The sequence below is a fragment of the Pristiophorus japonicus genome, chromosome 16 (assembly GCF_044704955.1).
Source record: "Pristiophorus japonicus isolate sPriJap1 chromosome 16, sPriJap1.hap1, whole genome shotgun sequence".
NCBI classification, from domain to species: Eukaryota; Metazoa; Chordata; class Chondrichthyes; family Pristiophoridae; genus Pristiophorus; species Pristiophorus japonicus.
In genome coordinates this window covers 50,643,915-50,658,597 of record NC_091992.1, presented here as the reverse complement: position 1 = coordinate 50,658,597, position 14,683 = coordinate 50,643,915, and the positions used below count along the sequence as shown (strand labels likewise).

At 44.6% G+C, this 14,683-nt stretch overlaps 1 protein-coding gene across 1 annotated transcript in view; it reads left to right on the top strand.

Moving 5' to 3' along the window:
- hip1 (huntingtin interacting protein 1) overlaps positions 1–14,683 on the top strand; it is a 308,542-nt gene that overhangs the window by 207,960 nt on the left and 85,899 nt on the right. Inside the window, exons 11-12 of the mRNA XM_070857288.1 lie at positions 576–719; positions 8,049–8,146. Coding sequence (XP_070713389.1) covers positions 576–719; positions 8,049–8,146 — 242 coding nt within the window. The remainder of the gene's footprint in view (positions 1–575; positions 720–8,048; positions 8,147–14,683) is intronic.

Here is a 14,683-nt window from a genome sequence, read left to right as displayed (position 1 = left end):
AGAATGATTATCAGGGAGATCAATGCGTGCCACTTCACAGGAACTCCCTAAATTTTATAACCCTGAATCTTTCGGCACCGGCAGATTTTGCATAGATCAGGTTGAACGTTTCTGAAGTAATGAGGAAACCATAGCTGGCGTAGGTAATTAACATTCATCACCTCAAATTGTTCCAGCACTATCAATGCAATTCAAGTGGACGCAGTGGGAAGATTTCACACACCCACCAGTATGCTTTACTGAAATCTCAGCAATACATTTGTTGCACCAAGTCATCCTGAAGTCTGTCAAATTCACCAATATACCACCATTCTCTTTTAATCAATATGCAGTTAAATATGATTGCTGTGGGTGATATTAGTGGCAGATGCTGAACATCTTTGTATGACGTTCCTTTCTCTATGATCTCCCAAATACCTAAAAAGGGAAGAAAGAAATTAATGTTTTGGGTGTAAGCTGAATGAACGGTTTACATCCAAAGCATTAACCTTTCTGCTCTTTTCAAATGTTTATGGACCGACTGTGTACTTGTAGCATTTTTAATTCAGTATTAATTATTAATTGTTTCCTTGCAGAATGCGCCTAACTTCCTGCGAGCCTCGGCACTGTCTGAGCACGTCAGCCCTGTTGTGGTGATCCCGGTCGAGTCCACCTCCCCTGACAGCGAGCCAGTTGTGGAAACGGACGACCTGGTCGAGATGGATTCATCATCCCATCAGGTACAGGAAGTGGTGTTTAATGAGAGCTTTGTAGCAAGGAGACCAAATGCAGACTCTGCTGTAGCTAACCTGATATTGTGGTTCTCAGCATCAGCTTTGCCACGCAGCCAAGATGTTCTTGTGGCTCGTCTCATTGGCTGGCTGAGCAAATGCATTGGATGGCGTACAGGCCAATCTTCAAAAGAAGAGGGTAGAAAATTGGAGAGGAAACTTAAACCAAAACTGTTTCTAGAAATTCAATTACATCGGCAGGAAGGGAGCCAGCCAGCCAGACAGATTCAGTTTGGCCGAGCTTTGTGGTGATCCAGACACGGTCAAAATGGCTGCTTTCAACAAATCAGATGAGTTTGTGAGGAAGAAAATTGATTTTGCATTTTTTTTTCTTTTTTTCAGTAGTACTCAGGTAAATCTTCGCTGTCTTGTTTTTAGCTCCTAAATTACATCTGTGTGATTTGAGAGGGAGGGTGTAAGGTTTGTTCATGGGCTGAAATCAATGCACCGAGTAAGTGGGTGGGAAGAGACTACCTTCTGATTGCCCCTAAACATCCTGAGTCAGTGCAATCTCCAATGGACACCTTCCTATTCACTGAAACTCTGACAGGGAATTCAGCAGCCCTCCCTTCTGCCCAAGATCTCTGCTCTTTTCCTAACCCCCATATGAATGAAACAGATCTATTAATAGCTCTAACTCCCGATCGGCATTGATCCAGTTACTTTTTAAAGGCATCAGTTGATCCAGAGTTTGCTTTTTCTGGTACTCATAACCACCGTAGGGATCTCTAATCTTGCTTGGGGCTTGTGATCGTTCGAATTATATCGTCGAATTCTGTGTTTACTGACCAGGTTGAATCGCTTACCAATTGCATTATCAGTATTGATATTGACAGACACTATTTCAGAATGCAATGAAGCATCATTTGCGATCTGGCGATGGAACACCTAACTCTCGGGATTCTTTTGGAGAAAAGAACACGCCGATTTGCATATGCTCGTGAAAAATATACTGTTGGAACATAATTGACCATAACGCAGAAACCAATTGTTAAATGTGCAGACAACACTGAAACAAGGAAAAGAGTAAGGAAAGAGAATGCAGAGAAAGATATGCAAGTTATGAAACTAGACAGACAAATGGACAATAGAATTTAACACTGGCGACTTAAAAGTGTTAAATGAAAAATTGAGAAATGCCAGTACACAATGAAGGAAATATAATTAGCTTAGGAAGACTTATTAGGGACCTGGGAGTAACAGCAGGGTCATTTTCAACATGAGACAATGTAGATTAAAATAGCAACTGGAATACTGAGACAAATGGCCACAATAGAATAAATGAACAATAGAGTACATGAACAGCGGTTATGCTTAGACTTTATAATACACTAGTGAAACTGCAGTTGTAGCACTGGTTATAATTTTGGTCAGAATCCTTCAGATACAGGGCAGAACACAAATGATCCCAAGTGTAAAGGAGATGAGCTTTGAGGAAAAGTGATGAGGTTTGGGCTCTTCTATGTAGAGAAAAGGCGGTAAAGGAAGAACATGGAGGGCCAGAAAATATGTTATGGTATAGATAAAGCAAACTCAATATTATTTCAAGATAAAACCATAGGATTAGGGGACATTAAATTAGAGAAAAGTAAATTTAAAACATACCAGAGAATATTCCTTCTCAAAGGGTACCACACATTTGGAATAATCTACCAGGTAAGTCAGACATTGTGTTCAAGAAGCACAAAATGCAACTGGTAATAAAAGCCATACCCAACATATTAGAAAATAGGAGCAATAGCAGGCCGTTCGGCCTTTCGAGTCTGCACCGCCATTCAATATAATCATGGCTGATCCTCTATCTCAACAGCATATTCCCGCTTTTTCTCCATACCCCTTGATGTCTTTTGTTTCTAGAAATCTATCTATCTCCCTCTTAAATATATTCAGTGACTTATTAAAGCTATGTTTAGCGAATGGAAAGCTAGTAGCATACCAAGTGAGGTTTAGGAAACAATGTACGGAATTTAACATCGTGCAAAAATGTGCAGATACACTGCTGTAAGATACAATTATGTAAAATAAGCCATCCACTGGAATGCATGCAGAAAGATTACAGTTTATAAAATTTAAGATCTGCTCTTCTGTTACACTCTATGGCCCCAAGTTTCAGGGCTGGGCGCCTGTTTTTCGCGCCGAAAACGGCGCCGGAAAAAAAGTGCGGTAAAGAGCTCGATGTCTGCTTGGCGCGGTGCACAGGGGGCGCAGCCTACCACTCGCGCCGATTTTGTAAGTAGGAGGGAGCGGGTACAATTGAAATGAGGCTTCTTGGTGCCGGCAACCCTGCGCGTGCGGGTTGGAGTGTTCGCGCACGCGCAGTCTGAAGTAAACATTGGCACTCGGCCATTTTTAAAAGTACTGCAGAAAAAGTGAAGATTTGTTTCTTGGACCCCTGCAAAGGCTTGTATTTTAATTTTCTTGGTATTTCTGTGTGTGAGGGAGTGCTTTTAGCAGCACTGCTGAATAAATCACCTGCTGAAATCAGTGAGTTCAGCTTTTCACTGCTAAACTTGCAGAACCAGTGCCTGCAAATTAAGGACTGTGTGTTTGGAGAAATAAAAGTGCCAATTCAACTTTGCAATGGATCAACATCCACCAAGAACAAACAATTTCTTGCATGAGGAAGCAAACCATTGCATCATATGTGGTGTTGACAATGCAGCACCCATTCTGCAAATTTAAATATAAAAGATGTCGATGTGGCTGCCTCTCCCTGTCCAAATGGCCTCAGTCAGTCCCCCTCACAGCTCGAAGGCTGCTGCTGTTCTTTCTTCGGCTCCCGACCAGCCACTGACACCGCTGCAATCCCATGGCCGAATGGCCTCAAGTCCGTCCGGGTGCTGCATCTTCGCGGGGAGTGAAGGCCTGCCTCAAGCACCGCAGCTCAGCTCGAAGGCTGCTTGCTGCTTGCTGCCTGCCGCTGCCGCCGAGACGAGACACTGACGCCACACCCCTGCCTCAAGCACTGCAGCTCAGCTCGAAGGCTGCTTGCTGCCGCTGCCGCCGGCACACTGACGCCACACCGCTGCCTGAAAGGCCTGCCTGAAGCACTTTCACACAGGTAGGAACATGGTTTATTTAATCTTTTCTTTGCTTATAAATTTTTATTCAGGTTGGATTTATTTGTATAAGTATAATTAAGGATTGATTGTAGAATTTAATGACTTCCCTTCCTCCCCCCCTCCTCCCCCCACCTCGTTCCCTACGCCTAATTTGTAACCTGCGCCTGATTTTTTTAAGTGTAGACAAGGTTTTTTCAAGTGTACAAAAATCTTCACTTACTCCATTCTAAGTTAGTTTGGAGTACGTTTTCACTGTGGAAACTTTGAAATCAGGCGTCAGTGGCCGGACATGCCCCCTTTTGAAAAAAAAATTCTGTTCAAAAGTGAAACTGTTCTACCTGACTAGAACTGCAGAAAACTAAATGTGGAGAATTCCGATTTCTAAGATACTCCGTTCTACACCAGTTGCTCCTAAAAAATCAGGAGCAAATCATGTGGAAACTTGGGGCCATTGAAATATTTGTCATAGATGTGAATTAACTTGACAAGTCATTTGAAATTGAAGATTTTTTCCTCATTAAACTGGTAGTTGAGATTCCAATGGAATTGAGAAATATGAGGATTGGGCAGGAAAGTGGAGTTAAGGTTGAAGATCAGCCATGATATTGAATGGCAGAGCAGGCTTGAGGGGCCACATGGCCTACTCCTGCTCCTATTTCTTATGTTCTTATGCCATTAATTGGTTAGTGACAGCTGAATTCGCTTCCTGTCCTGGAGCAAAGGTCACGGAATGAGCTTCCTGTCTGGGAGCAAAGGTCAGCGAGGGGTTGGGTGTGGAAACAAAATAGTAGCTCCTGATTTCTATACCAAATTTCATGATTTTTAAGAGTATGCCTCCTGATTTGAGGTGGTGGGCTGGGTAATACTACATTATACTGAAGACCAGTATCATGTTTACTCTTTCATCTTTTCTGCATTGAAAATAACTCCAGTCACCTGTGTTTTGCACCGCTTACTCAGTTAAGGTCTGGAATCATCCTGGTCACTCTCCTTGGAACTGTATTTTTGAGCGAGGGTGGCCAACGCATTGCACTGCAGAATTGGTGTCTCCTTTCATCTATAAAATGTCAGCATTGCTTGTTCTAACTTGTAATCCAATGCCCCAGTGCCTGATTTACTTCACGTCGGCTCAACAACCTTTAGGGTGACCGGTGATAACATCCAGATCCTTTTCCTCATCTGCTCTTCTTAATGGACAGCTTTAAAATAGAACCGTTTTAAAACATTTATGGTTTTGCTGTATATATTCAGCTTACAAGGGGTTAATTTGCAAGACATCTTTTCTCAACGTAAGATCAGCTGCAGAGTTCTTATCGCAGCGGTAGTGATTTACAAAGGGGAGATCAACAACATTTCATGACCTGGTGATTGAGTGGTTCCCGGGGTGGGGGGGGGTGGGGGGCGGGGGGTAGGCAACTGAGCTGTCTGCAGTGACACTGGTTGGTTATGAACATTTCTGTAGCTATGAGACAAATGGGAAAGCCCCAGGGGTCAGTCAGTCAGTTGGCTATCGACTAAGACTTTGGTCATTCAGTGTTGATAGCCTGCCATTCAACAATGAAACATATGCGCTTTGCTCACGGTTCTAAAGGTGGGTACAAAATGGACTCCTCAACAGACTGATTGATTTCTTCTCCCCCCGCTCCCCCCAAAGTCTTAATGGCGTTGGTTTTCATTCTCTCCGAAACCAAAATGGTAGAGTAAATCGGAGGGTTGTGTAGTGTAGTGGAAAGAGAAAGCTAGCTCGAATGTGAGCTTTTGCCTCCGGTATCCATATAATCGTGTCTTTGTGTTATTTTTTCATATAGTGAAGTGACTAATCTCACCGTGAAAACTTATTTCTTTCATTCATGTATTTTACATAAAATGAACCAGAATTTGGATGTGATCATTTAACATTTTAAAGGTATTCAGCTAATGTGAAGTGAACCCGGATTTATAATCTGATTGGGTCACAATGTTGTTTAACTAGATATTGGGCAGTTTGTATTGGGGATGGAACAGCTTGTAGCTTGGAATAGGGAAGATGATGGCCTGGGACCCATATTGGATTTATAATGGGAAGGGAAGTGGCCTGTTGCAGATGTTGGATTATAATGAGGAGGGTGAAACGTAGAGTTGGTAGGAAGAGTGCTGTGTCAGCAGTATGGTTTGTAATGGGGAAAGTTTTCTTCCCTATTCTTCAACAGGGATTAAACGTTGAATAGAATGCGCAGTCAAAAAGAAACTTGTGAAATTGTGAACAATTGTTTTTTCTTCCTCGCTGAATCTTTTATCATTGTGCAGTAGAAAGGATTAATGTATAGAAGAGGCACTGAGATGGAGAGATGGAATTGTTACCATGGTGATAATTGCCTTCTCTCTCAGTGGCTTTACACCCTGCTTTGCTGAAGAGGTTTGAAGGATTATTAGCTGCATCCATTAGGGGAGCCGTGCTTTCATCTGGACCAGTAATCTTTAGTATCCTGTGCGTAGCTGCTCCAGAGGGCATGTGTGTCCGAGTCGTGACAGCAGAACTTTGCAACATTATTTCACCAAAGCAACTCCCACTGTTTAATTTCTGTAGAAAGCCAAAGAATCGTGAGCAAGTACAGCCTATGCATAACAATTCTATCTGTCACTGCTCTCTCCAAGTCAGTTGTTAGACTAGCCTTTCCACACCATGGCCTAGATTCTGCAATCGGTTTAAAACAACGATTGGGAAATCCAGGCTCACGACCGTGCTGTCGTATTATTCTGTATGTCCTGCACAGTTGTTCTGCCCATGTCCACCATGCAGTCTCTCAATCTTCATTTTGCCCATTCAAGTGTATTTTTGTTTTCTAGCTGGGATCCATTTTTAGCACTAATACAAAAGCAAAATACTGCAGATGCTGGAATCTGAAATAAAAACAAAAAATGGTGGAAATCTCAGCAGGCCAGGCAGCATCTGTGGAGAGAGTTAATGTTTCAGGTCTGTGACCCTTCGTCCGAACACTGACAATGGGTCACAGACCTGGTTTTGACGGTACCCACTTTCTGTGGGTATTGGTCTTCAGTCCTACTGCAGGCTTGCTATTCCCATTGCAACCATCCCACTGCGAGCAGAACTGCTCCTTTTCATTACTTCTATGGTGCCTTCAACTGCCTAGGCCCTAAGCTCTAATTCCCTCCCTACACCTCTCTGCCTCTTTATCTCTGACTCTTTTAAGATGCTTCATAAAATCAACCTATTGATCAAGATTTTGGTCACTTGTCATTGTGTTTCCTTATGTGGCTCAGTATCAGTTTGATTACACTCTTGTGAAGTGTCTTGGGGCATTTTACTACGTTAAAAGCACTATATAAATGCAAGTTGTTGAGGTGATCACTCCCCGTTGATGACCAGGGTCCTCTTGCATGAGCATTGTTATTGCTTACCCTAAACAGATTGCCACCATCTGCTTTTCATACTATTTTATACATGCTCCATTTAGGTGAGCTGTAGTTCTCCCTTGGATTGGTTGCTGCAAAATAATATCTGGGTTTTCTGTTGCCTCCGGGCTGCACCATGCATTGCCTTGAAAAAGGGGCTCACTTGAAACTGAGCCCTACAGACAGGCAAGGAACACCTTGGTTCAATTCCCAGTATGTGCTGAGTTTGCTGATTGCGGCAGAAGAGGTACTAAATTGGTCTAAACACCCTTAGGCTCCAGCCAGGGTTCCCACTCCAACACATACAGCCAAAGTTTCCGCTCCCCAACGCATGCAGCAGTGGTGCCCTCAGGGTTGAGCATGTTTACTGACACTCACTGTTCAGGGTTACACATGAGAATGGTTACGTGGTTGAGTAACGGGAGCCTCGAACTGTACCCCAGTGTGAATCAGTGGCTTCACCAAAGGGGAGAAATTTCTCGGGGGAGGTGGCTATAACAATTATATTCAGACACAAAACTCCTTGGACAGGTGTTGCTGTGAATTTCCTTAGCTTTCTTTACCCCAACTTCCCCATCCCATTTCCTCGTCTCTCCTAGAATTATCAGCATGATATTCCAGCCTTCATTTTTCAAATTCTGGGTCACTCCGAAGCTGACAGCTGAACTGCCTCCCTCCCATCCTTAGTTTATCTTTGTGCTGTGTGCTTGTGGAAGGGGGGGGGAGCTTTGCACCTTTGAACTGGGGTCTTCACACAAACTGAAATCTTGTGCACTGCACTAGCATGGTTATATTTAACAACTTTTAACCCTCTTCCTTGCAGAGTTTATTTGATAATAAATTTGATGACCTCTTTGGAAGTACTGGGCCCACTGACCCATTCAATTTTAACAGCCAGAATGGAATGTCTAAGGATGAAAGGTAAGGAATATTGATCTAACAAAAATCTTGGATAAATCTTATTTAATAATTGATGAGGGAGTTCCCATGTGTTGCCCAATTGTTCGTGTGAGGGTCGTATGCAGTGAGTGTTCTTGTTCTACATATACTGCCATGCAGAGGACAAGTGAATGGCAACGTTGCAGAAACAATTCTAGCCTTGGTCCCAAGATATTTCATTCTCTTGCCAAACACACATGAAGCTAAGGGAACAAGTGACCTGCTCCAATGCTCTGCAGGTGGGAACAATATCTTGGTTTTAGGCGAGTTTCACTTTCTTGAGCTTTACTCTCCTGACTTAAGGCCCCTTCACTGAAAAATAGTTCACGAACTTGCACCCAGTTAAGTGTCCAATGGGCAACTCTCCATTAAAAGTCCTTAGAAAGGTCCTAAAGTGTGCAAGTTGGAAGCCTGTCCGTGTAATTCTGCTACTCGATAGCACTAGTTCAATCCAAAATAATACCTTTTGAAAACAGAGTAAAGAAATCTAAGGACTGAACATCACTGCATCAGCCTTTCTTCCATTTTGCCTCCTTCATTCAATATCAAACACTTAACTGGTTGAATGGAGCTCTGGTATCCGAATCCTGGTTCCAGTGGTATATCCAATGGGAATGGTTGCTTCTTGTGTAAGTAGTAGTGATGAGAGAATGTGCACTGACCAAAAAAAGTGATTGCTGGAGTTCACCGGTCATGAGCAATTGGTGTACTTCGGTGTAGCCAAATGTGCTAATGATACGATAGGTGGGAAAGCAAGTTGTGAGGAGGACGCAAATAATCTACAAAGGGATATAGACAGACTAAGTAAGTGGGCAAAAATTTGGCAGATGGAGCATAATGTGGGAAAATGTGAGGTTATCCACTTTGCTAGAAAAAATAAAAAAACAAATTATTATTTAAATGGGGAGAGATTACAAAATGCTGCGGTACAAAGGGATCTGGGGGTCCTTGTACATGAAACACAAAAAGTTAGCGTGCAGGTACAGCAAGTGCTTAGGAAGGAAAATGGAATGTAAGGGGGATAGAGTATAAAAGTCGGGAAGTCCTGCTCCAACTGTACAGGGTATTGGTGAGATCACACCTGGAGTACTATGTACAGTTTTGGTCTCCTTATTTAAGGAGGGATGTACTTGCATTGGAGGCAGTTCAGAGAAGGTTCATGAGGTTGATTCCTGAGATGAAGGGGTTGTCTTATGAAGAAAGGTCGAGCAGGTTGAGCCTAAACTCATTGGAGTTCAGAAGAATGAGAGGTGATCTTATTGAAACGTATAAGATTCTGAGGGGGCTTGACCGGGTAGATGCAGAGAGGATGTTTCCCCTTCTCGGGGGCATAGTTTCAGAATCGGGTCACCCATTTAAAACAGAAATGAGAAATTTCTTCTCTCTGAGGGTCGTGAATCTTTGGAATTCTCTACCCCAGAGAGCTGTGGAGGCTGGGTCATTGAATATATTTAAGGTGGATTTAGGCAGATTTTTGAACGATAAAGGAGTCCTCAAGGGTTATGGGGAGCGGACAGGGAAGTGGACTTGAGGCCAAGATCAGATTAGCCATGATTTTATTGAATGGCTGAGCAGGCTCAAGGGGCCAAATGGCCTACTCCTCATATTTCTTATGTTCTGATGTAAGGCACAGCCCTGCATGAATTTAAGGAGCAGTTAGAACATGGCATCTACAATCACTCCAGGAATGAATTAATACTCATGATTGTTTTTCACTCCAGATCAGACCTCCCATTGATTAGGGGTTGGATGGAAAAGTCAACCCAAAGACCCAAAGACTCACTACATCAACCAGTCCTTTACTATGTGGTGGTTGGGCTTATCGTTGAACTTGCTATTTTTTCTGGGAGATTTTAATATGATTTTAATATATCCGTTTTAATATATCCGTTAAAAGTAAATCAGCAAATGCAGATATATTGATACTGCGTTTGGTCTCCCCAATGTAAAGGAGACTGCATTGTGAGCAGCAAATACAGTATACTAAATTGCAAGAAGTACAAATAAATCACTGTTTCACCTGGAAGGAGTGTTTGAGGCCCTGGTCAATGGGAAGGGAGGAGGTAAAAAAAGGGCAGGTTTTGCATCTCTTGCGCTTGCATGGAAAGGGGGAGGGGGTGTTGTGAGTGGGTGGGGGGGGATTGAGGAGTGGACACGGGTGTTGTGGAGGGAGTGGATCCTTTGGAATGCTGGGAGGGAATGATGTACTTGGTGGTGGGATCACGCAAGGGCCATGTCAACTTTGATTGAGGAAAAAGGAAGACATATTGGAAGCACGATTATGGAAGATACCATCGTCTGATGCAACGGAGAAGCTGGGAGAATGGAATAGAGTCCTTACAGGAAGCAGGGCGTGAGGAAGTGTAGTCAAGGTAGCTGTGGGTGTCAGTGGGCTTATGGTGGAGTTTTATAGTGGATACATTGATGTTTCCCAATTGTTCATTGGTACATGGTAATCCCTAAATGTGGTGGAAAAATGTTTTAGAACAGGAATAGAAATCTTCAAGAAATCCTGCAGTATTTCCCATTGTGATTGCACTGACCATTTTGTTACTGTCATTTCCATTGGGGTCGTGATGAAGGGTTCAGTGGTTCTGTGAGCTCGATTCTGTAAAGATGCTCTGACTGAATAGACCAGGGTAAATAGGCCCATCACATATATACAAACAGTCAGCAACTCAGCCAAATGTGGGTTGGGAACCAAGGACAGTCGAAGACTGGAAAAGACCATTGCAGTCAGCAGTCACTAGCCAATCCCAAGCTGGACACTCGTCAGAGCAACCAAAGAAATAGGCATGGCCACAGTGGGCATTGACTCCATTACAGGTGTATTTTTCTTTGCATTACTGATGTTTATTTCCTCACCCCTGCCACTGTAGCTGTAACCCTAATACAAGAGGAAGTAGGTTGGAATGGCTTGCTAAAATACCTGCTGTTTGCCAGTCAAAATTCCCGATTTCATTGTACTAATCACTCTATATAAATAGCATTTGCTGTATAAACTCTGATGTAATGCCAGCCTTCACCTTTGCCACGTGCATTCTGATCCCTCCTGCTCCCCATATTCCAAACTGCTTTTCCCTTATCACCACCAATACCCCCACTCTAGCTAGCACACACTACAGTCCAGTCTGTTTATAAATTGCAATGCGTATTCTCTCCCATTTTTTGTTTCTCTCTCCATCTGCTTGCAGGATCTGCACATCTCTCTATTGCTGCTTTGTGTGTCTGTCACATTGTCGCAGCCCTGGCCAAAATGAATGGGCACAGACAAGGGGCTCAATTTTGCCCAAGACCGTTTTTAGGCGTATTGCCAGAGTTACGCCGTTTTTCTAGGCCAGAAATGCGGCAAAAATATTTTGCCAAAGTTTCCCCGCTGTATTTTTAAAATTTAGCACTGCGCAGCCTGTTCAGTCGCCTCGGGGGTGGTGCTGAAAAGACAATGCCGCACCTTCTGCGCATGTACGGAAAATAAAAATACTTTTTTCACATGATCCCAATGGGTGCACATGTGCAGTACAACTCTGGATCTGCAATCGGCCATTTTTAAAGAGCCAGTTGTGTGTGAGAACATTAATTCCCATTGGAAAAATGGGCGCTCCAATACAAGATGCAATGCGGTGCAAGGACAAAGAATTTCTTACAGGATGAAGTGGAGGCACTAGTTACTGTGATTGAGGGCAGATGGCAGGAGTTGGACACCAGCAAAGGCCACGTAAAAGTTCCACCCAAAGAAATGAAGAAACGCCGGAACCAAGTTGCAAAAGATTACTGTGCAATGGTGATCACCCCGAGGTCTGGAGGCCAGTGTAAAAAGAAGTGGCAGGACCTTGGTCAAGTAGTTAGTGTAAGTAATATTTTCATTTATTCAATGGAATTGCAATTGTAAATGTGACCACCTGTATATGTCCCACCCAGTAGAAGGAGACCCTCTCTTTAAAAAAAAAAAGTTACATTTTCATCTTTGCAGAGGAAGGTGGCACATAATAAAAGGAAAAGAACTTGAGCAGGAGTAGGCCTGGCAAAACCTGCAGCCACTGACACCCTTGGAAGAGAGGGTCGCTGCTTTGATGGGTCCTGTCTGGAGAAAAGCAACCACCACTGCACAAGCTGGACCCACACTCGAGGGAGAGGGCAAGTCCTGCAAATTCCAGTCTGGCTTTGTTAAATGTTAAGTACTGTGCTGTGCTTCGGTTCGTGGGGATATCTCTGTCAGCTACGCTTCGGTTGATGCAATGTGCTATCGTTCATCGTGGTCCTTCACAGCCTGCAGCCTGCAGCCTGCGCTGTGTGAGCCTCCTCATGCCACCCACCCTGCCCCCTCCTCTGCTGCTAACCATTTGTTTGTGTTCTGTTACATTTTTCAGAACTTGAGGCGAACCCTGATGATGCAGAAGGTGGTTCTGACGAGGACGAGCCTGAAGAGAACATCTTCCAATCCCACCCTCCAGATCAAGAGTGTGGGGGTGAGGTGGAGGGAATGGAGATTGATGAAGCCCCCACTGTTTTACTGACTTTGGAGGAGGTGCCAGCCTCTTCACTGACTAGTGGTTTGAGTGTTGGTGGAACATTCCATGGTTTCCTACCGTCCAAGGCTGTGGGTCCCAGTGGTATGGTGCAGCGAGGCACACCCAGGGCCCCACCTTCTGAGGCTGCGGGGCCCAGTGGTATGGTGCAGCGAGGCACACCCAGGGCCCCACCTTCTGAGGCTGCGGGGCCCAGTGGTATGGTGCAGCGAGGCACACCCAGGGCCCCACCTTCTGAGGCTGCGGGGCCCAGTGGTATGGTGCAGCAAGGCACACCCAGGGCCCCACCTTCTGAGGCTGTGGGGCCCAGTGGTATGGTGCAGCGAGGCATACCCAGGGCCCCACTTTCCGAGGCTGCGGGTCCCAGTGGTGGGGTGCGAGCCACACCCGTAGGGAGGAGGGGAAGGAGTGCTCGACCGTGATCTCCTGAGGTGCAGGATCTAACAGATGTGATTCAGATGATGGCAATGAGTGGGGAGAGCATTAACCTTATGCGATCACTCCTGGACACCATCAGTCGGGTGGATGATGAGGTGATGGGGTGATTGGGAGAAGTAATAGCAATATAACGAGAAATGGGAACGATGTCAGTGACCATGAGGGAGGGAATGTCACAGGTAGCTGATGTGCTGTCGGTGAACCAGGGAGTGAATGTCAGAGATGGTGCAAACACTATCACTGAGCATGAGGGAGGGAATGTTGCAGGTCGATGAGATACCGTCAGGGCGCATGAAGGATGGCATGTTGGAGTTAGCTGCTGCAATAAAGAAATACGCCCAGACCCAGCGCCCATTGACAATCAACTGCCACTCCCACTCCAATCCCCACACCAGCCTCTGAAGAGCCCTAAGCCGGGCCCTCCACATTACCGCCTACCACCTCCCTATCTCAATAGTTGCACACTACCCGAGATATTAGAAAGAATAAGCTTGGTACCAACCCCAGAAATACTGCGCCATCGCCGCCGGGCAGGGGTGGAGTCACCAAGACCAAGCGCAGCGGGCGGTCGTGGAATAAGGTGGAGGAGAGATGGGTGCAGCCTTTCTTTGCTGTTGTTACTGTTGTAATTATTCTCAACTTAAAAGATTTTTGTAAGTTATGGAAATTTACGTTTAAAAGCTTGTAAGTCATCTTAGAGTTTGTAAGTGATTGTAACTGAAAACGTTAAAGTTTGATACAAGAATAATTTTATTAAAGTTAAGTGCAAAGAACTGTGTGTTAAACTTTTGAGTAAAATATATTTTACATGAAAACTGAATCATTTCCATTATTCGATTATTAACACAACTTTTGAAGTAAACAAGAATAATTTCCATCATTTGTTCCATTAACACAACATAACATTATGGAGCAGGTCCAAACAGTAAACATGGTCCATGTGGAATAGTTGCCGCTGAGCCTTCAGGCAGCAAAGTGTTCACTGATGAGCTGCTGGCACAAGGCTTGAGCAATCGTTAAAGGGGCACGATGGCCTGTCCTCCTCCACTGTTGTGCTCCGGGTTCAGGTAGTTGCATGGCTTCCTCATCCTTGTCCTCCTGCTCATCATCTGCATCTTCCTCATCGTTATTATCAGCCACTCTCACCGCAGGTGGTGTTCTCCTACCAGGTGCTGCTGCCCCATGATGGCTAAGTTATGTAGCATGCAGCACACAACAGTGAACTGACCGACAATCTCAGTGGAGTATTGCAAGTAGCCTCTGGAATGGTCCAGGCATCGGAAACGCGGTTTCAAGATGCCAATGGTCCTCTCTATGATGCTGCGCATCGCAATGTGCGACATGTATTCCCGGTCAGCTTCCGTCCGGGTCACGCGTAGGGGCGTCATGAGCCAAGTGGCGAGGCCGTACCCTTTGTCTCCCAGTAGCCAGCTCTTCCTTTTCGGGCTGCTGCTGAAACATGGCTGATATAATGCTCTCACGTAGGGTGATTGCATCATGGGTGCTCCCAGGGTATCTTGCATCGACTGACATGATGCGATGCATGTCGTCACAT